General features: G+C 40.8%; 1 protein-coding gene across 6 annotated transcripts in view; it reads left to right on the forward strand.

Annotated features, from left to right (window-relative positions):
* SHROOM3 (shroom family member 3) overlaps positions 1-23180 on the forward strand; it is a 289238-nt gene that overhangs the window by 231690 nt on the left and 34368 nt on the right. For all 6 annotated transcript variants that reach the window (XM_033105947.1, XM_033105949.1, XM_033105950.1 and 3 more), the window contains one exon: positions 17336-17467. In XM_033105947.1, coding sequence (XP_032961838.1) covers positions 17336-17467 — 132 coding nt within the window. The remainder of the gene's footprint in view (positions 1-17335; positions 17468-23180) is intronic.

Below are 23180 nucleotides of genomic sequence, written 5' to 3' on the forward strand. Positions count from 1 at the left end.
CGTGGACTTGCATTATAAATAAGTACACATTGTGAATTTGGATGTGTGCAAGTCTCCATGTTTATGGATATGCAATTTATGCATCAAAGTATTTGTGATGTTTTATATAATGAAACAACACTTGTATCTGGCGTCTACAGTAAGGTTCTCTGTAAGATTTCATTTGGAAAAATGATTTTTAAAGAGTTTGAACGTGCCGATGGAGGACAGGCCAAGAGGCACAGAGGGCTCTGACTACAGGAGAACCAGCGGACAGAGGTTGTTCTAGGGCCAGCCTGAAGAAGCAGAAGCCCCGAGGTGGTTGCTGTGCCCAGTCAGGATCCTAAACTCTTCAAAAGGGAGAGAACCAGAGTCTTCTGGTTGTAAGACTCCCCGGGACTGGTAGGCTAGTGTCGCATCAGTGCCAGAGTATTCAGGGCCACAAACTCATAGTTAGAAAGTTGTGCGCTGACCTGGGAGGAAAATGACGAAGACTTTAACTAAAGCAACTGGTGATGGAACAGGAGATGAGACAGATTTCAGATGAATTTAGGAGGTAGATCAATAGCAATGAGGGTGGGGGAAGGGAGAAAGGAGATTAGAGAGTGTGAGCCTGAGTTTCTGCCGTGGGGCCATTAGCCAGGACAGTGACGGCAGGAAGAGCAGAGACTAAGTGGGGGTTAAGAGCTTGAGCCCTGCAATCACACAGACCTGCGTTTGAGCTTGAAACCATTCAAATAGTTTGTAAAGGGATCCTTAACAATTAGATGAAACAAATGAACCTAACTGCGTATCCAGTTGGTGTCCGAACCATAAAGAGATTGTCTTTAAAGCAAGCTGGGGTTGCCCTTATGGGCATGGCTATCATCAAAGCGGGCCAACCAGTGCGTGCGTGTGTGTGTGTGTGTGTGTGTGTGTGTGTGTGTGTGTGTGTGTGAAGGGAGATGTAAGGGAGCAGACAGGCAAGCAGTTTCCTTTTCATAAAGTCATGCACTGGGTGTTGCATGTGTTGCTCCTTCTCATGTCCTATTGGCTGGAATTTTTACTGTTTATACTCTAAGAGTGTTACGTGTGCGTCTTTTCTCCATAACTATATCGTAAGCCCTTACAATAGTCTACTTCCTAACTCTTTTCTATCCCCTGAGGTCTCTCTGCAACCCACGTGTCACTGACGTAGGACTGAACTTGGAAACTGGAGGGGTTCTTCAATTATATTCCAATCCTAAATTCTGCCCATTTTGTTTTTTGTTTTGAAATAATTTACTCATAAAAAGTTGCAAAAATACTAGAGGTTTCCTAGTATTTTTCCCATCGTTAACATCTTTTATAACCATAGCACAAATATCAAAACTAAGAAATTGACTATAAGACTTTATAAACTATAGACTTTATTCAGATTTTACCAATATTTTCCCCTACTAATGTCCTTTTTCTGTTCCAGAATCCTATGTTGTAGTTAATTGTCATGTTTCCTTAGTCTCTAATTTGTGGTGTTTCTTCAGTGTTTCCTTTGTCTTTTATGACCTTGACACTTTTGAAGAGTATGGGCCAATTATTTTGTAGAATGCCTTCTCTTTGGGTTGGTCTGATATTGTCTCATGATTAGACTGAGGTTATGCATTTTTGGAAAGAATACCACAGAAGTGATGTGTCCTATCAGCGATTACATGATGTCGTCGGTACGTATTACAGGTGGTGTTAACCTTGGTTAAGGTGAAGTCTGCCAGGTTTCTCCATCGTAAAGTTAGTAATTGTCTCTTCGTAATTAAGAAATATCTTGGGAGTGATAACTTTGAGGCTATGCAAATATCCTGTTTCCTGTCCAACCTTTTCCCACTGATTTTAGCATGCATCTGTGGATGTTGTGTGTGACAATTATTACTCTAATGTTGTAAAGATTCTGTATTTCCTTCATTCTTTCTACATTTATTCATTGGAATTCTTCTGTAAGGAACAGCTGCCTATTTCCCCCACTTATTTATTTATTCAACTATTTATATTAGCAAGGACGCCTTCGTATATGAGTCATATTTTACTCTGTGGGTTATAATCTAGTACTGTTATTTATTTATTTCCCCCCGCTTCTTCCGCCCACCCACTCTGGTTCAAGCCGTTGTTTTTCAGTCTAGTTGTGCAGGACACAGCTCCCTGGCCCATGCTGGTATGATAAACCTTGCGTTCCCCCCGAGTGGGTTGTCGATCACCAGTCTTTGGTCGGCCACTCACAGCAGCCCTCGCTGGCTGCAGGCCGCTCACACTTGGCCACTTATGCTGGCCACCAGCCGCTCATGGTAGCCCACGGCAGCACAGCAGTCCACCGCAGCACACAGCAGTCCACGGCAGCACACACCGACCTCTGGCTGCTCACGGCAGCCCAGCTCTAGGGAGAGCCATCGTTCACAGTCTTAGCTGTAGAGGGTGCAGCTCACTGGCCCATGTGGGAACCGGTAACCTTGGCGTTAGGAGCACTGTGCTCCAACCACCTGAGCCACCAGGCCGGCCCACTGTTACTTATTTTACTGCTCAGATTGTTCCAGCTTTGGTCACTGGGAGATCTTCTGAGCTGGCTGTGGTCTAAATATGGAAAGGGGTGAGGTAACTGAAGTCGGTCTTCCACATAGAAAGAGCAGACATGATGTGCTTATCTTCTTCTTAAGAGTCTTACAAGTGTTGAGGTAGGACGTTAGTAGTGGGCATTGAGGAAGTCTAATTTGTGACAAATCACAGAAGCCTATACACTGATTTTGTAATTGAAAGGTGCTGGGGTCACCTCATGAGCCAATTCCAAGTCCAGTGGTCCACAGGTATATCTAGCTCTTTTTTCATAGGGAAAATAGCCAGAAAGGATTTCTCACTTATTTATAAGAGAAAGAAAGAGCAAAAGGAAAAAGCTCCCTTCCCCCAAGTGTATACAGGGACCAACCAAAAAACCAAGTTGGAGAAAGAGAATCTTAGTGGCCCAGGGCTTACTGTTCCTCACGGATCCAATCTCAACCTTCCTTTGCTGCTTTGACCCCTGAATTCTCTCTTATCTGACTTAGTAGGGATCCTATGATGTAACTTATCCTGGCAGAAACTTCTCCTTAAATCTGTCAAGCCTTAAGCTAGGATAGTTCAATGAGTTGGTAGAGGAGACTAAGTATTCTAGCTTTAAAACTCAAGGTTTTCCGAGCCAGTGCTTTTCTCCGTGAACTTCTTGTGCCTCCCTCACCTTCCACCATCAGTTTTCACCATCATTATAACATCGATGTCATCTCATTACTGAGCATTTACCCATACCTGGTGAAATGTTTTGTGCTCTGCAAAGTAAATCAAGATGAATGGATAATAGAAACTCAGGGTTTGACTCCTAATTCATTCTCAGTTGAGCAGCAAGGTTAGTTCAGCTGGTACTTTTCTCTTGGCAGTGAGTTCCATCCCCACCTTGCTGACTTAGTGTTTTGAGGACAGTGCTTTAGGAGGCTTCAGTGGATGTTGATATAGAACCCCTGCTTCAGTAGCCTACCAAACGGTGGGAAACTTAAAGCAGTTAACACACACTTTTGCAGACTGTGGCATTTTTGCTTGTGGAGGAGGGCATGGGTTTAGCAGGGAAGATCATTCAAAGGAAACTTCCTGATGTCAGTTTGATGCATTTTAATCAGCAGATAATTTTCCTTGCTTTCCTCCTCTTCCTGCCCACAAAATAGAATTCTGGCATTGGTAAGCTGCTTGCTATTGTCTAAGATGCTGGTTCTTCTCAGGAAAAGTTACTAAGAGTCACCTTCTCTTCTTCCCTGTAGAGCAGGAATTGAATTTTAATTGGCCAGTTTACGGAGGTGACTGGAAAATGATGGTCCCTCCCACTTGCACTAAGCTTAGCAAGTTCTGGGCAGTTCAGGCTGTCTGACTGGAGGTGCGTGGAATTGTCAGGGAAGCCCTTGCAACCTTGGGAGGAGCAGAAAGAGCAGTAGCAGGGCGTGATGACTTTTTACCCTACTCCTGAATGTGACATTCAGTTGGCCAGAAGGTTGTTATCTAGGATGTTTCTGTGTGCCACAAGGTAAGCCCACTATTATGTGAGAATGAGATTTAGAATCTTCCATTGCTGGATGATTCTCAGCTGACAAGCCTTTCACAAGTATCTGTTTGATGTTGTGCTGTATCTCTTGGTAAAGAAAAATAACTAACCAGCCACATGTTAAGTTTAAGCCCGTTTCTCTAAGTTGCCATGAAAATTATTATTTGAGCACCTCATCATGTATTCAGTGTACTGTTAATATTTCTGTGTGGGACTTTTCAATCATTCTCTCTCCTGTATATACTATCGCCATATTTTTTATGGTGTGCATATTTAGAGTGGCTTTTTGTCTCATTCAGATTAGCCATTGCTTTGTATTGCGTACTTCATCGTTTTGCTTCCCCATTTCCCTGGGGAATTTCAGAGCATTTCTGTTTCTCATGGAGAATGACTACTTACCTATGTACTACTGACAGCCAAGTTCTCTATTCTCATTGCCAGTATCTGTAAAAAGAAATGAAACCTGTGAATATATTCTCAATTTCAAAGAAAGGGCACAGTCTTCTCATTCAACTTCAAGTTTACATGAAAAGAAGTGTTGACTGAGATTGCCAGTTTTGCATTATTTAGCTCCATCACAATTAAAGGTGTAAGTACTTGATTATCTTTTCCCTTATTCACAATAATTTGAATTCAGGTTTTATCCTTATAATCTTTTTGTTCAGAGATATGCTTAATTCAACATTTTTGTTCAGAGGTATGCTTAATACCAACGCTTGCTTCTAAGGATGCTTTTACTTAAAAGAAAACATGACATGAAAAAGAACAGGTGGATACTATTACGGTAACGTTCTAGGTCTCAAGGTGACTTGAATCTTTATTTTATGATTATGGGAACTCGTTTTATTATACCTTGTAAAGGGTGAAAAAGAAAATATGAACTGCTTATATTATAAAACAGAGAGCGATCACAGTGCTGGTTTTTCAAGTTTTATTTGGCATTCTTTCATTCGAAAGTGAATAAGAGAGAGCATTCTTCTGAATTTTGTTATATTCTCCCCAACAGTGTCAGGTCATGTGTGAGTGTTGGTGAAGGTTACACTCCTCCTTGTTGGAAAATTTGTTACGGAAAATATTGGTAGATAGGAACTGAGGAGCTGGGGCAAGGGTCCTTAAAGCTTTCAGCTTCTCTGCCTTCAAACCCTCACTGTTCTTTTCATTCCAGTTCCAATATTATTTGAAAATTTTATTTTTAATGAGCAGTTCCTTTCTAGTATGATTTTAAAATATAGATTCTTTTTTTTTTTTTCAATAAATTTTCTTGGGGCGACAATGGTTAGTAAAGTTACACAGGTTTCAAGTGTACAATTCTGTAATACATCATCTATATAGCACATTGTGTGTTCACCAGCCAGAGTCAGTTCTCCTTCCATCACCATATATTGGATCCCATTTACCCTCGTCTACCACCCTCCTGCACCCTTACCCTTAGATTCTTCTTTAGATCATTGTTTAATGTTTTTATGTGAAATTAATGCTTTCTGTCCTTTATTGTGGCCTTTAATTTCTTACTTGTGTCCTCTTCCTCTAAATGAGGAGCAAGTGAAATACATAATACAATGCACCGAACTTGCTCCAGAAGAGAATTGAGTTTCTTTAGTGTTGGCGGTTTGGGAGAGCATTTATTTGTTTTTGTTAATGGAGTGGTGTTTGGGGGAAAAAATCACTACTACAGGTAAGGCTTGTGCCTCACAAAACAAAAACAAAAACAAAAAAAAAACCCGTTTGTTTTTGGCAAATGAAATTTAAGTTATACTTTGGGATCATATAAAAATTAATTAGCTTGATTTTGAAATATCTTGGTGGGTCTTTAGATTCCTTTAAACCCTCAAAGCACAATCTTCTGTGGGTGTATACATTAAGGAGTGTTTTCAGGTGTGGTGGTGGGGTATCCTTCTCCTCCTGCCCTTCACCCCTGCAGCCCACAGAATGGAAGGGAAGAACCACACACATCTTTTACTGTGCCCTGCTGGGAGGCTCCTAATTCATCCAATAGGAGTCCTCTGGGAGAGCCCCCAAGCAACTTCTAAAAAGAGTGAGAGGAAAACAAGCCATAATTCAGGGGCACACACAGTATTTCTAGTTCTCTGCAACTATCTGGCGCTTTCTGAGATCCATGACAATATGTTTGTGGGAGTCTGTGTGTGGAAGACAACGAACCAGCACAGAAGTGATTTATCCAATCTAAGCGCCAGCAATATATTCTATGTCCCAGAGAAGTAGTAGAGGAGAAAATTCTAAAATCATAGTATCTGATCATTTGTAGAAATTGGTAAAAGCCAGTCCCTCTTTCCTTCGTTCAACAAATGAAACGTCTGGTTTCAAATTGAGAAGAAAAAGTTCTTCATTGGTAGAGTTCATGCTATTCTATTTAGGCTATGCTATTCTGTTGTAATTGAGTTTGAAAGTCAAAGACAAAGATGAATGCTGTTACAGATCAAAGATGCTACAGATGTTACATAGCAACTTCTGCCATGACTTATATGCAAACCTTGAAGTGTGGGAAGGAGAGTTGACTGTTCCTCTAGGTTTTCAGAGTTGAGGGGAGTGGTTTTGAAAGAGGGGAATATTGAGAAAATGAACATTTCAACATCATCATCCACTGGTGACTAAGTGCAAGACACCCACCTCTATTGCTAGTCCCTCTCTTTTATAGTAATAGTTTTGTGTGATCATCAATAAAATATAATCTTACAAAAAATGTTTCAGATTGGGGGATGGTAGGAGATAAACTAATAGTAAAGGATGTTGAATGGGGCAAAGTATCTTAACAGAAAAGGTTTAGTTTTTTTTCACCTTTTATGCAAATTTTAGATGTTAGAGTCTTATGTCTGTCTGTTAACAGATTTCACTCTTACTTGTGATTTCATTGTCAAAGCCAAAAGTCCCTAGGGCATATTATCAGAACTTGACGTTTAAAAAGAACTCTTTCCAGAAAGGACTGTGTGTTGCTATGGGGTTATATTACCTAATTCATACATTTCTACCCACCCAACCACTTTTTTAAGCCATAGATATTATTGAGGCGATTATAAAAAGCCTTGGAAAAGTTTGTTAGGTTTTTCTGTGAATCCGAAAAGTCTCAGTAGTCATAGAAACTAGAAGTTAGGGATGATGTAAAGAGCTAATGGGGTTCTCAAAACAGTGTCTTGGCCAATAGTGTGTTAAGAGACAGTTAACACCATTTGTTATGTTTTGGAAGATGATGGGCGTTTTCCATTCTTCATAAATTCTTTAGAGCTTTTCTGTCTCCTGTGAACATATAGAAAACATATCTCAGTATAGGGTGATTTTTATTCGAGAGAGAATTCCTTCTGAACCTTCTGAAACAGTGTTACAAGTACAGCTCAGTGTAACTTGACTTGGTCATAGTTTTCGATTGTTGTATATTTTTATCATCAGTATTTGGGGCCTGTTATTTTCTTATAAACAAGAAACGCCTAAAAAGGCATTGTTGTTCAAATACAAATCATCTATTTTTCTATACTAAGAAAGATATAATCCCCCCAAAATTACAGTGACATTTAATTGTTGATATTGAGTTTGTTTCCTCTTTAAAATGAAAGGGACAATTTAGCAATAACGACAAAAAGTGCATTTTACTTTGAGCCAGCAATTAAACTTCTAGGAATTTCCACAGATATGCTGGCATAGACAGAAGACAGTGTATGGACATGGTTATTCAATGAAGCATTATTTGTAATAGCAAAAGACTGGTAATCAAAAAGTGTCTACAAAAAGGGTCTGGTTAAATGAATATAGTATATGCACACAATGGAATTTTAGGCAGCTAAAAGGGAAAACAAGGTATGTGGAAGTTCTGTCAAGTACTGCTACAGAATGATCTCCAGTATGTAATGTTAAGTTCAAAAAAGGGGAGGGGGTAGAATACCGCATTTAGTTCCTTTTGTGAAAGGTATGAAATGAGATTATATGTTCATATTTGCCTCGATTTGCATAACAAAACACTGGAGAAGATACACAGGAAATTAACCACAGTGGTTAGTTGTAGGGGGCAGGGGGAAGGGGGGCAAGGCTGGGAAATAGGGAGAGTATGACGTCTCAATTGCTTGGATCTTTTTTTTTTTTTTAACTGTGAATTAACTGTGAACCTATTCAGAAGAATTTCTAAGGTAAGTATGGGGAAAATATTAAGATGTGATATGAAATTATGGTGATCAATACTTGGGTGTTCTTTAATATTAATTTGAGTACATTTATATATGTTTGAAGTATTTGATAATTTTAAAAACAGATGAGGAAAAATAGGAGAAAAATAGTAGCAACACTCAAAAAGAACCTTAGGAAGCAGCATTTACAGAATGTATTGACATATATTATGTTTGTGTTTTGGGAGGGTTAGACTAGAACCTAGTTGTGGTGGATTTGGTCTTCTGTTACGGCATTGTGCACCGAACCAATGATGGATGGGCAGGCAGGTGGTGGTAGTAAATGGTTTGAAAAATATGGTGTTTGATTTGGTAGTGCTGATAGCTTGAGTATATTTTGTATTCTGACACATTCAACTCATGCCAAGTTGATAACTGGCATGATTTCATAATGTTGGTGCTCTCAGAAGCGCCCACGCAGAGTCTCAGGCATAACAGCTCATCAGAGAACAGCATCAACAAAAAATACCAACTCTAGCTCTTAGAACTTTTAATTTCCAAGTTGTGGTTGTCACCTCCATTTATCCAAAGCATACCGTTCCTTCAAGGTCATTAAAGTCCCACTCTACTGTCAAGCGTTTTGGCTAACTTCAGACCCCATTCTTGATCACTAACAGCATGCGAGCTTTTCGGTGCTTGTATCTTAAATGCCTCCACAGCCTACCTGGCCCAATATGATCTGATGATTTCTCCTATACTCTGCTCTTCACTCACAAGGCTCTGGCCATTCTGTTCTGTTTTTTGAAAACCCCAAATTCATTCCCACCTCAAGGCCTTTGCATTCATTGTTCCGTCTGTGTTAAATTCTCTGCTCTCAGCTCTCTGCATGATTGACAATTTCTCATCATTTAGATGCTGGGTTTAAATGCACTCTCTCAAAGAAGCTGTCCCTGACCCAAAGCAGGACCCTCAGCCACATTCTTACACTACCCAGTTTTAGTTCTTCAGAGCCCTTATCACTATATGGAAATATCCTGTTTATTTGCTTGCCTACTTGTTGTCTGTCTCCCTAATCTGCCCACCCCACCTCATTTATATCGTTCATTGCTTAGAGGTTAAGAGCTCACGTACTAGGGACAGATGCCTGAGTTTGAATATTAGCTCTGTTCCCCACTATCCTTGTGACTGTGGACAGTTTTATTTACCTCATTTTCTCATTAAGAGTCCTGTATCTAAAGACAGTGTAAAGCTTAAGTGATGAAATGCCAGTCAAATGTCTAGAATGGTGCTTGGCACTCAGTAGGCCCTCAATTATTTTGTGAATGAATGAAAAATACTCTGATCCTGTTTAGCATTTTTCCTTGCATCTAAGACTCCAACAAGGTTATAAACTCCTTGAGGCCTCCTGTGACCTCCCAGAACTCCAACTATAATTGGGTGATCAATGAATACCGCTTGAAATACCTAAACTGCTTTGTGGTAGATTTCTCAGAAATATGCTCTGCCTTCCTGAATCTTTCTGTGTTAGGGCACAATCATCTAAGAAGGACATCATGTCACTTGCTAGTTCCAGTTTCATCAGCCTACCCATCCCACGCAGTTAAGCTTCTTCCTTGTCTGTGGTTAGGAGTGCAACAAAAGGGCTTTGTTTGAATTACGCCCACACACAAAACTTAGTTTGCTCAATTTAAAAATTAAATCGACCTCTGACTCTTATTGATATGCCCATGATGTAATAATGTACTTTAGGAAAATATGTGCTTCTTAAAGATCAAAGTGATCTCAAAGTGTAAAAGCAGGCTGTGCTCTTTAGGAATGCTTATTAAATTATTTGCATCACTGAGAAAGTCAGTGAAACAGCTGTTTGACTTCTTTTGGTTATCTCATGATACATGAAGTATATTTTTAAAACTTGAGGCTCTTTTTAAAATACTTTGCTTTTGAATAGGTAATACTTGTACATGGTACACAATTCAAAAGTTACAAAAGGAAATACAGTGAAAAATAAGTTATCTTCCCCAGAGGCAGTCATTGTTTCTAGTTTGTCAAGTGTCCTTTCTGAAATACTCTTTACATTAATAAACATATAGGGGATTATGTATGTTTTCCCCTGCATACTGTACCTTACTGTACCCTACACAGTTCTGTATCTTACTGTTGTCATTTAATCATACATTTTGGATATATTTCCACATCAATATGTGTAGAGCCACTCCATTCCTTTTAACAGCCACATAAGTATGCCATTATATGGATGTCCCACACTGCCCCAAACTGTTACTGATGAGCATTTAGGTTGTTTTTCAATCTTTTGATAGATGTGCTATTTAAAAAAAAAAATTTTTATCAGATATTGCCAAACAACCTTTTATGCAGGTTGTACCACCCCATTTATACCACCCCTAGCAAAGTATGAGAGTTGGTGGGCTATATTTTGGTCTTCTTTTTCGTTGTTCTTTTTTCCTTAGTTCATCACTTAACTCTACATATGGAAGACTCTTAAAAAACAAAGATTTATCTCTGAAGCCTTCTCCCAACATATGTCAGTGACCAAAAGAAAAGGTTTTTTTTTTTTGTTTTTTTTTTAAAGATTTTATTGGGGAAGGGGAACAGGACTTTATTGGGGAACAGTGTGTACTTCCAGGACTTTTTTCCAAGTCAAGTTGTTGTCCTTTCAGTCTTAGTTGTGGAGGGAGCAGCTCAGCTCCAGGTCCAGTTGCCATTGCTAGTTGCAGGGGGCGCAGCCCACCATCCCTTGCAGGAGTAGAACAGGCAACCTTGTGGTTGAGAGGACGTGCTCCAACCAACTGAGCCATCCGGGAGGCAGCTCAGCTCAAGGTGCCGTGTTCAATCTTAGTTGCAGGGGGCAGAGCCCACCATCCCTTGCCGGACTCGAGGAATTGAACTGGCAATGTTGTGGTTGAGAGCCCACTGGCCCATGTGGGAATCGAACTGGCAGCCTTCGGAGTAAGGAGCATGGAGCTCTAACCGCCTGAGCCACCGGGCCGGCCCAAAAGGTGTTTTTTTAAGGACATTTTGATTTGTTTGTTTCAAAATCACTCTGTTCTTAATGGACTAGACCGGTTGAAGAAACCTGATTAACCCCACCCCACCCCAGGGCAGATTTACCTCTCCAGCCTCCTCCAGAGAAAAGGCTCCCCAAGTTGGGTTTCCCTTCTTGGGATTGCAAGTCTTGGGTACTTATTTTATCTTTAGTAGGAGGTTTTTCTTTATGATTTACTATTTTCTATGGGAATTACTTCATTTGGTCGCCCCACCAAAACATAAGCTCCTGAAGGGCAGAGACTATGTCTTAGTCATTGACTTTTAAATATCTCTAGTCGGTTTCAACTCTCCTAATCCTCATTTACTATGTCTCTTGAGCCCCAACCCACCACATCAACCCTCTCTCCTTTTTTCCTCTTCTAGGTTTCATAATGAAAATAGAGCATATTGGGTGTGAAGTCCCTTCCACTTTTCTTCCCACCCGCTCCCTTTCATACTACGAGCATCAACATCCTCCCTCCTTCTTCTCATCTCGGTGGAAACTTCTTTACTCCTACATAAGGTTATACCCACCACATGCCCTCTAGGATGCCATCCCTTCCTACTTCCTCGTGAGTCTTAAGGCGCGCCATCCCTTCTTTGTCCTGTATCTTCAGCTATGCCGGTATGAACTCTGTCTCATATAAACTTGCTCATACTTCTCATTGTTTAAAACAAAACAGCAAGAAAAAAAACCTTTTCATGCCCTGGCCCCCTCTAATGTCCCAGCTACCACCCTCTTTCCTTCAGAGCCAAGTTTTTTGAAAGAATTATCTGTTATTTCTTCAAGTTCACTGCCACTCCCTTAGTGCTCCGCCCTTATTACCTCTTACCCTGGCCAATTCAATAGCCTCCAATCTTGTCTCTCTCAGAGTTATTCTCCTTGTTATTGGTGATATCTTCCTGTAACTCAAATCTGAGCATGCCGTCCCTGAGGTTTCAGGTGGCTTCCAATTCCACACGATTCTACCCAAACGCTTAGTGAGGTATGTTAAAATCTGGCCCTTTCTACCTCTTCACCTTCGTCTATTGTTCTTCCCCTTACTTGCCATCTCCTCTTTAGCTACTTTTGAGTTGCACTTACTGTGTTCTTGCACATTTCTATGCATTTGTCATGTTATTTCTTCTACTACAGTACCAATCACATTGCCTCACAGCGGTTTACTTGGCTGTCTCTTCTACTATACTGCAAATCGTTTGGGTCTAATAATACTTTATTGTTCTTTGTATCCCCAGTGCCAGCATGGTGACTGACTTATAGAAAGTCTCTATGAATGTCCCGACTGCCCAGGAAGGAAACCAAGGAAAGATCAGGATAGCTTACATTTAAAACAAGGCCTTGCTACTGTCTTAAAAGCACAAAGAAATTTTCTTCATTAGCTGAGGTGAAATGGCTCCACATGCCTTCATTGGGCTACGCACAGTCTCTTTTTACATTTCAAAGTCTGAGGCAGAACATTCAAAGGGTCTGATCCTTCGGGAAGGAGGTGTACCAACTGATATGAAGTGTGGGTCGCTGTATTGTACTTCAGGGCACCTCCTCTCTTCTCTCTTTCGAGATCTCAGACAAGTGGGCTTCTCTGGAACTGCTGAAGTTATCAGTGAACATTATCTCCTTGACTGGAAGAGGGATCTTCTTTCTGTAGAGCCTGTGGAATTTATCAGGGCCTGTCCCTTTCCCTTGGGTGGGAAAAGCTTCTAGGTCTTTTTTAGCTAGGCGTGGACAGATACCATTTGGGGATGAAGCTACTAAAGTGCCATCCTCAGTGTTACCACCCTTAGGTGCTAGGCTGAGTTCACTCTTGAAGTGCATCCATCCATCGGCTTCTCAAGGCCTGTACCAGGTCATAGGGCTAGTTAGCATCCTACTACAGAGAGGGGTCCTCTAACTTGCTAGCCAGAACCGTGACAGTTTGGTATTTCTTCTTATGTCTTTTGCACACATTTGGATCATTTGGATCCATATGAAATGTCTCCAGGTACCTCATGCAAAAGAGACTTTGTATTTTTTCCTTAAGTTCTAGTCTTTTCCTGTCTGACTAACCAGTAACGTTTATTGAATACCTGAAGTCATATGTAACTGCATTTGAACCCTGACTCTGGGACTTAGGGCTGTGTGATTTGGGGTGGCCCCTGAGGTGCTTGGGCCACCTGGAAGGATTTCTAATCACCGGATGGAACTGAATGAGAAAGCAGGAATCTAAGTCAGTGAGGAAGTGGGGTTCAAGGGAGGTGGCCAGCTTTGAGGAACTGGTTGAAGAATCTAGTTTCTGGGGAACTGGGCGCCCAAGGTCAGAATGGGGCTTACAGCAAGAATGCCAAACTTCTAAGACACTGAACCATGAACCTGGAGTTCCCTGATTCCCTTTCTGAGGAAAGGGTTAATTCAACTTTGGAAGGTTCAGCACTGCTCCAAAGTTGAATTAACTCAGGTATGGGTTACCTGGGACCTGTTATGAGGATTAGAAAGGTACAGGGGCAAGGAGCCAGACAAATTGTAATGTATTGGCTTTTGTTGCTGGTCTCTTTATTTGGTATTCTACTTCCTCTCTTTAGCCCAAGGCTGTGCTACTACTTCCTCTGTTCTACTACTTCCTTTAGTTCTTTCTTAGTTTCCCAGTGGGCAAGGTTTATTCCCTCTTGGCTTGTGTTTACCTCCCTGACTAGAGGTCACAGCCATTACTTAACAGCTCCCTGCCTCACTAGTGTGGCCAAGGTCCTTCAGGCTGTGACCACAGTAAACCTCAGACCAGCCTCTGCCATGATTATGTACTCTCAGGACCTTACTGGGGAGCTCAGAGCTAGGTGCGCCTCACCATCAGTAATTCCTGCCCGTTCCCCTCTCCTCCACCACTCAGCTTCTTTCTCCCCTTTCTGTCCTGTAGTTTAGGTCTCTCTGATGGGCTTGTCTCCCTAGCCTCCCTAGACTTTATCAGTTCGTTAATAGTGAATGACTGAGGATAATTATACTCAACATTTATTGAGCTCTTACTATGTGCCATGTATATTATCTCATATTTTAATCTCACAAAACTGCTGTAAATAGGTTCTGTTATCATCTGCCTTTTCCTGATGAGGAACTCAGAGTGGTTAAGACTACAGGCTCCTTCAGTTCAATAAATATTTATTGACTGACTGCTGAGAATCTTTTTATATCCCTTGCATCACAGAAGACAATTTTCCTAGCCTCATAACCTCTCTTCAGAGAGTTGAAATATATGTATTTTTTTTTAAATCGTTCTCTCTCTTGGCAAGTCCTTCACTGTCTCTCTTATACATCTTAAAAGTTATTTCAGGTTAAAATGAGGTTACTCCAGCCTCTTTGATTAATGTCTTCATTTTTTTAGCTGAACAAAGTCTTATGAAGGGGAAGTGACTTATGCAGGGACACACAGCAAGCTAGTAACAGAGTTAGGGTGAGTGCCCAGGTCTCCTGACATCTGGGCTAGTATGATTCTGATATACTTAACACTTGAAATTGTACTGGCATCAGGGAAATCATTTTTATTACAAAAGCCAATTTATTATTTTTTTTCATAAAAAAGGAATAGATAGGTGTACTTACAGCTTTCCTTCAACATATCAAGTGGATTCCTGGATCTCAGAAAAGTGTTTCTAAACTGCAGAAAAATTTCCCTACAGTCTTACAGTTCAGACGTTTTCAGCATGAAATGTTTGATAGCTCACCTCACTTTTTTGCCAAAAATAAAGCACAGCCACTGTCTCCTGACTCTGATCTTCTATAGCAGCGTAAATCCTCCTTAACCAAATTCCTTCTTCAGTATTGCAGTGGGAAGGACACCCACTTTTTCATTTTGGCTCTGTCAGTTCTTTGTGATAGAAGGGCAGAATGTGTAAAAGTTGAAGTCATTGACTTTCAAAATAAGAAAATGTCTTGTTGTTTATACTGTGTAGCTTAGAGTGCTGTTACTACTGGGATAGCTGCTGATATTCGTGTAATTTTTACCAAGAAATTAAAATAATAGCATTTGTGAGACAGCATGGATGGACTTAGAGAGTATCATGCTAAGTAAAATAAGTCAGACAAAAAAACAAATACCATGTGATCTCACTTATATGTGGAATCTAAAGAACAAAATAAATGAACAAACAAAACAGAAACACTCATAGATAGAGAACAAACTGATGGTTGCCAGATGGGAAGGGGGTTGGGAAGCTGGGTGAAAAAGGTGAAGGGATTAAGAAATACAAATTGGTAGGTACAAAATATTCATGGGGATGTCAAGTACAGCATAGAGAATACAATCAATAATGTTGCAACAACTATGTATAATGCTAGGTAGGTGGGTACTCAACTAATGGGGGGTTAACTGCATAAATTAGATAAATGTCTAACCAGTATGCTGTACACCTGAAACTAACATAAAATAAGATTGAATGTCAAAATAAATAAATATAAAATCCTTTTCAAAAAAATTTTTAAAATAATATTTATCCAGTTATGACAGAGGACTTCAGAATCCCCAGAAAGCTTTTTACTATATATCCACACAAAGTTCCTTGGGAGGTGGGAAGGAATTATTGCTCCCTTTTTTATATATTGGTAAGCTGAGGCTAAGAAAGACCAGGGCAACTCGGTGTGTTTTAAATTAATAAAGCATAATATTAACATGTAGGAAATCTAGGGGAAGGTTAGGTGGGAATTCCCTTTTTTCCAGCTTTATTGAGATATAATTGATACATAACATTGTGCAAGTTTGAGGTGTACAACGTATTGATTTTGTTTTCTTTTTTATTCTTAGTTTCAGGTATACAAAAAAACATAATGATTAGACATTTACACCCCTCACAGTGATAACCCCAAAATGTCTACAACCCATCTGACACTATACATAGCTATTACAGTACCACTGACTATATTCCCTATGCTGTACTTTATATCTCATGACTATATATATGTATTTTTAATTATCATTGACATTCAATATTATTTTATATTAGTTTCAGGTGTACAGCATAGTGGTTAGGCATTTATATAATTTAAGAAGTGATCCCCCTGATAAGTCCAGTACCCATCTGACACCATACATAGTTTTACAACATTATTGACTGTAGTCCTCCTGCTGTATTTCACCTCCCCGTGACTATTTGGTGACTACCAATTTACAACATGTTGATTTGATGCATTTATAAATTGTGAAATGATTAATTACCCCCGTGGGGTTAGCTACCACCGCCATCCTTTCACATAGTTACCATTTCTTCTTTGTGATGAGAACATTTAAGATCTATTCTCAGCAACTTTCAAGTATATGATACAGTATTAGCTATAATTACCACACATTAGATCCTCAAACTTTTTCATCTTTTAACTTGAAGTTTGTACCCTTTGACCAAAATCTCCCTGTTTTCCCCACCCCTGAAACACCTGGTAACCACCACTCTACTCAGTTTTTCTGAGTTTGTCTTTTTTAGATTCCAAATATGTGATATCATACAGTACTTGTCTTTCTCTAGCTGGCTTATTTCACTTAGTATAATGCACTCAAGGTCCATTCAAGTTGTTGTAAATGGCAGGATTTCCTTCGTTCTCATGGCTGAATAATAATAATAATCCATTGAATATATGCCACATTTTTGTTTGTTTTGTTTTGTTTTTAATCCGTTTATCCGTTGAAAGGCACGTAGGTTGTTTCTATATCTTGGCTATGGTGAGTAATGCAGCAATGAATATGGGGGTGCGGATATCTATATGAGACCCTGATTTCAATTTCTTTAGATATATACCCAGAAGTGGGATTGCTGGGTCATAAGGTAGTTTTGTTTTTAATTTTTTGAGGAACCTCCATACTGTTTTCCATAGTGGCTGCACCAGTTTGCATCCTCACCAACAGTGAAGTGCACTAAGGGTTATGTGGGAATTCTTTATACTATGTTTCCTACATTTTTCTATTAGTTTGAAATTGTCAAAATGAAAAGGAAAATAAAAATATTAATGAAGCAGAGAATAACAATGGTTAGTAAGAGAATAAGCAGTACAATCTGCTTTCCAGGATTTACTTGATTGTTTTGGATCTCTGAGGATATAGCAGCTTGCTTCCAAATACACACATCACATTTGGTTGAAGAGACTCAGCAGAGACTGCTGTTAACGTGGAGGGTCCCTGTCCTGTCTCCCCAGGCGCAGTGAACCTGCAGGACGACCTCACTCGTGGCATTCAACCAAGTTTGGGGAGAACCAACCCGATACCAGCATGATGCAAATATCTCAGGGCACGATTAGCACCCCTTGGCCCCAAAGCTACCATTCCAGGTAAGTGGCCAGAGATGATACCAAGGGGTTTCTCTCCTTCAAATGTCTTGTTCCCAGAAAAGAACATTTTCTTCTGTTTTGAGAACACGTTCTTCCATTCACCCCAAGTATTAAATGTCTCTACCTACTACCTTCCTCATCTTAAAATTCCTAACATGTGTACGAATCATCTCCATATCCTAGGCTAGATTGGTGTGGAGTACAGATTTATTTAGAGCACTGGGTAGTTACTTGAGGTATTTATTGGGTCTACTGATTCTCAGACATTTCTCAATTATACATTATAACACTATACTATTAATAGAAACATTGACAAACTTCCCCCAATACTTAATGTCCTTTCCGCTTTAGTCAAATATGAGAGGGACTGGGGAAAGGGAGCCAAACCTGATCACCTAGCCATACTAAAAAAGAAAAAACTAAGTTAGGGCTCCCCTACACTTAATACAGACTTGGAACCCACTTGGAATCCATCTTCTGATCCCAGAGCGTCAGACTGTTACTTACCACTTTTTGGAAGGGCTTGGATAAGGGTACTGGTAGGGAGGTGGGAGAGTCTTGTGTATAAGTGACATGCAAGTGCTGATGTAGGAGGTGGGTGGCGGAGGACGACTTCTGGAGCTAACGGATGACGGCTATGCATGTAGTAAGGTCAGGGCTCAGAACCCTCAACACTCGTGTCTGGTTAAATCAGGGGCCAAATTCTAGACCTCTCCCTGGTGGACACAGCTCCCAACATAGTAGGGGAGGCTTCAGGACAGGAAGAGATCATTTCTTGGTTACCCTCCTTATTACAGACACTCGTCTCCCTTGCCCATGTCCCTCCCAATAACCCTAAAAGAATTCATTCTCACCATCTGAGCCATCTGCTCAGAGAACGGGTCCCCTAGCAGCCCCTACCCCCCCAGCGGGCACACAGCTTTTGCTTGACGGGCATGGAGGTGTTGAGGCCTTCACAAGGTTAGATGTGGGGGGCCGAACAGTGTGAAGGAAGGGCCGTGTAATGGTAGGGTACTTGGGCTTTTAAGTCAGACATCGGTTTAAATCTCAACTTCACCACGTCCTGCCCAAGCCTGAGCAAATCATTGAACTTCTTTGATCTTGATTTCCTTGCCTGTAAAGTGAAATTAATAACATATATCTCATTGGGTCATAGTGAGGATTAAACAAAATAACACATAAAACATCTAGAGCAGAAACATAGTAGGCACTCAATAATTATGACAACTAATTATAATAATTAGGCTGAAGCCTTATCAGAGGCACAGTGAAACCTGGTAATGAACTTCCAGGTTAATGGCATAAACCAGCACATACTTATAAAATGCAAGTGCATTCTAACAGAGTGCCCCTAAACGGTGGGGCCCTTTGGAGCCTCCTAACCTGAGGAGGCCCTAAATCTGAAGTTGTACTAGGACCTAAAAAAACCATGCCCGCCTAAAGGCAGAAATGAGACCACTGCATCAGTGCTAATAGCTGCTTGCAGTAACTATGGGGAGCTCCAAGAGACCTCAGGAGAACGGTGGAGTTGGCATCAGAAGTGCAGAATTCTGAAGGCTGCACTTCTCCACCTCCTGTTTCCTCCTCCCCTTCCCGACCTCCAGAGTGGTGGAGGCAGGTGGCTCTGCCTTTGTACTCTGTCCACCACTCTGCCCCTCCACTCAAGCTTCAGAATAGCTCCCCCTGACACAATGACTGTAGCGGTACAAAGGGAGAAAGGAAAGCTCAGATTACCCAAAATGCAACAGACATTTGGATTCTCTTGTACTCCGGGATAAATCATCTATGATCTGTGTTTATTCCGTGTTCATTCCATGATAAATCATCTACGATTGTGTTTACTCCATGTTCGTTCCATGCCTTGGGCTTGCAGCTCTGGCAGAGGGCTTCACCCCACCTCTGAGTGCAGCTCAGAGGGTCTGACATTGGCAGCTGCAGATGGAGAAACACTCTGGGAGCGTTTCTGAGGAGCATAGTGGCACCTAGTGGTCCAGTGTGCCGAGTCAATGGGTCGGCATTCCTCTGTCAGCTTTTCTTTAGTTCCAGAAACCCAATCCCAGTCCTAAATTTATACATCTGTTTCTCATTAAGAAGCAGGAGAATGAGGGAGCACGAGGGAGGGGGAGCGGCAGGGGCAGGAGTCTAGAGAGAGAGAGAGAAATATTAATACAAAGAGACTGAAGACATGTAATTTTAACTCTGCAAGCTGGTTGGAATCTGGAATTTCACTGAAATTGTATTTCAGCTGCTTTCTGTCAGACTCATGTCACTGTATTTTTGCTATCCTACAGAAATCTCACACAATGGTTCTAAAGTATTAGAGTACTTCAGGGAGATCTTAAAAAGTCATGTAGTCCAGCCCCCCTCATAAGAGGATGAATTAACAGTATCAAATACTAAAGTACCAGTACTTATTCATTGATTTATTCATTCAACAAATATGTATTGAGTATCTACTGTGTCTCAGATGATTTCTAGTTATTGAGGGCACAGGGCTGAACAAGACATAAGCCTCCAGCCAGTAATATTTGTTTCCCAAGGAGTGTTCCATGGAATAATAATCCATTAGTTGCTCCTTGGAAAAAAGTTTCTGGGGTCTCTAGAAGGTATGTGCTAAGTGAAATAAATCAGACAGAGAAAAACAAATACCATGTGGTTTCATTTATATGTGGAATCTAAAAAACAAACAAACAAAAACAGACTTACAGAAACAGAGATCCAACTGATGGTCGCCAGAGGGGAGGGGGATGAGGAGATGGGTGAAAAAGATAATGGGGAGTATCGTTAATAATACTGTCCATGGTGACTAGACTATTGTGGTAATCACATTGTAAGGGATGTACGTGTCAAATCATTATATTGTATACCTGAAACTAATATAATATTCTATACCAACTGTACTTTAAGAAATGTTTCCAGGGTCAGATGAGTTTAGAAAATACTGCTTAATATATTTTCCTTTCAGAACATCACATGAACAGTAGTTTATTAAAGACTCAGAAGTGTTGCAGTAATTAAAATTGTTTAACTTGTTCAGCCCAGTATTTTCCCAACATTTGATCATCTAAGGAATTGATCTTCTGTAAGCACCCTTTAGGAAATGTTTTCATGCTCTTGTTTTGTGTTCTTTGCTATGTTTTAAGTATTTAGAAAATACTTTCAAGCACACAAAATAGAGTGATATTATAAAAATGTATGTATCCACCACAGGATTCACAATCCTTTTGTCACATTTGCTTCAGATCTTAAACATTATAGATACAATTGAAGTCTCTTTTATATAACCAAAGGGATATGATGTAATGTCAAGTCGTGGTAAGTGCTATGAAGAAAATAAAGCAGAGTAACAGGTAGGGAGTGAGGAGAGAAGAAGCGCTTTTTAGATAGTGAGTTCCAGGAAGTCTTCTCGGATGCAGAGACTTGAATAATGGAAGGGAGTGATTCACATGAAGAGCTTCTATGTGGTGGGAACAGTGAGTACAGAGGCCCTGAGAGCCTGACAGGGGGATCTAGTTCATAGGTCTGAGATACAGGCACGAGGCCAATTACGCTGGAGTGTTATGAGCAGGGAGAGCAACAGGAAATAAGGTTGGAGAAGATAGCCAGGCCACAGTCAGAACTTTGGCACATCTGACACACTCATCTTGATCATAAGGCTATCCCTGTGTGGGACTGAAGACCTTCATTCTAAGTTCTTCTTACCCCCCAATAAGAGCTCCAATTTGGAAGCAGGAATGGCAACTAGAATCAAAATGACTACTTCCAGAAAGTGGTGGAAGCACTTGTTCCTAGAGGGTGATGTCAGGGCACTCAATGCCAAGGCATGTCACTCGGTCATATTCCCTAATCACCTTGGGAATGGGAATTCTGAAGGGTGAGAGGCCACCCTGAGTAGCAGGGAAGAGCATGCCACAGTCCTCGTGTGATTTGTTTCCACCTGCGATTTGGAAGGTGACGTTTCCTTTCGTTGCAAGATGGAACCCTACCTTTGCTCTTTCTGCCTAGAGATTTTGTATCTCTAGATTTCGTGTTTCTCAATACCAGATGTATTTTGAGATATGTTATGATCACATTTCCTCCCACTCAAGTGAATGTTTCAGGTAACCCATCAGTTTATTCACTTCTATTTTTCGGTGTGTTCCTAAGTTAGATTTGAATTATCCTCTCAGTGAAAGACTGCTAACATGCTCAGCAGTTGGGAGGAAGATTAAAGAGTGTCTACCACTGCAGGGAACTGGTGAGAGAAAGAGCACTGATGGATCTACTGCTTCCATTTCCCATCAGTGGATTCGCTCTGAAATTTTTGTTAGAGGAGATACAGGGAAGCACAAGTGGTTTATATGGGATTATCCTCAACCGAACTATGTCACGTGCATTTTTAGCACAACCTCTTCATTTAGAGGGGAACAGGGCAGTGATGGTGGTGGTGGTGGTAAAGTCCAGCAGTGACGTATGCCATACCATGAATGCCAGGGCTGACTGCATTCATCTGGCTGGCTCGGGAGCCATTCCCTTCCTTTCTCCCTTGACTTTATTACCAGTCTCTCCCAAAGCAGGATACTCCATTCAGTAAGTTGACTTTCTCTGATAAAGAAAAGTTAACATTCTTGAGGTTCGTTGCCAAAAATGTAGTCTTCTTTTCCTTGAATTCCAGCACTTCTGACCCAGAATATGGTCCTTATAGTCTCTTGCCATATACTCTGGAGGTAGTTCAGCCATAAAGCATTGCCACATACTCAGCCAATAAGACACCATATTTACTTACGTGAGCTCTAGAAATATAATAATAGCTCTGTGAATTTTAATAGTGCTTAAACGCCTATTCATGGAAAATGTTAGGCAAGAACTCTTAGTGATTTACCCTTCTTAAGAGAACAGTGAGTCACAAACATTTGAACTATGGAGACTGCTGTTTGATTTTTGGACCACTTACTCCTTCCTTTATGCCCTCCCTCTCCCAACATGCTGGGTGAAATGTATTTTGAGTTTATAATTAAAGTTAATTATAAGTAATTTTGTTTTGAGGCAACTTTCTAGGGTGTGCAGTGCCAGCACCCCTGCCCCCAGCTCAGAGTGACAGTTAGGCAGCCTTTTGGCACCGAGAGTCATTCCCCCTCCCCCAGCTAGGCTCCGCAAACCACCTGGAGGAGCTTTGAAACGAAAAGGTCTTACCTCCTAAGTGTATGAAGGAGGCTGTTCTTAGGTTTTGAGAGGTCATCCACAGGTGGTGGACTCCCATGATTGAGATTTCTTATGAAACTTCCCTCTCCTTCCTTTTCTCATCAGCTTTTTCTGACTAATTTCTCTCGATTTCTCTCATTCAGCTTTGTGTTTAGCTTCCTCACCACAAACAAATTGTCTCTAGTACCGTGGAGATTCCAGGAAAATTGCCAGGGAGTAAGGCCTTCAATTCCATAAAAAGGAAAGATATTAACTAAAAACATATACATGTGCTCACAGTCTCCCTCAGCCATCCGTGTGCCTAAGCTGTTCTCCTTCATCCCAGAAACAGCCCCGAGAGACACAAAATTTCAGGTCAATTACTCTTCCTCCTCTAGCCCTCTTCTTTCCTTCCCCACCTTTCTCATTTCTTGGCACATGGAGTCATTTCCAGCACCCAGCAAATCAAATCAATGTGCTGCCTGTGTCCAAAGGCCACATGGCTTCCTCCGTGCTCCCCACTTCTCCCCTTACAAGCCTGGGTGATTAATTA

This window comes from Rhinolophus ferrumequinum, chromosome 5, assembly GCF_004115265.2.
Source record: "Rhinolophus ferrumequinum isolate MPI-CBG mRhiFer1 chromosome 5, mRhiFer1_v1.p, whole genome shotgun sequence".
NCBI classification, from domain to species: domain Eukaryota; kingdom Metazoa; phylum Chordata; class Mammalia; order Chiroptera; family Rhinolophidae; genus Rhinolophus; species Rhinolophus ferrumequinum.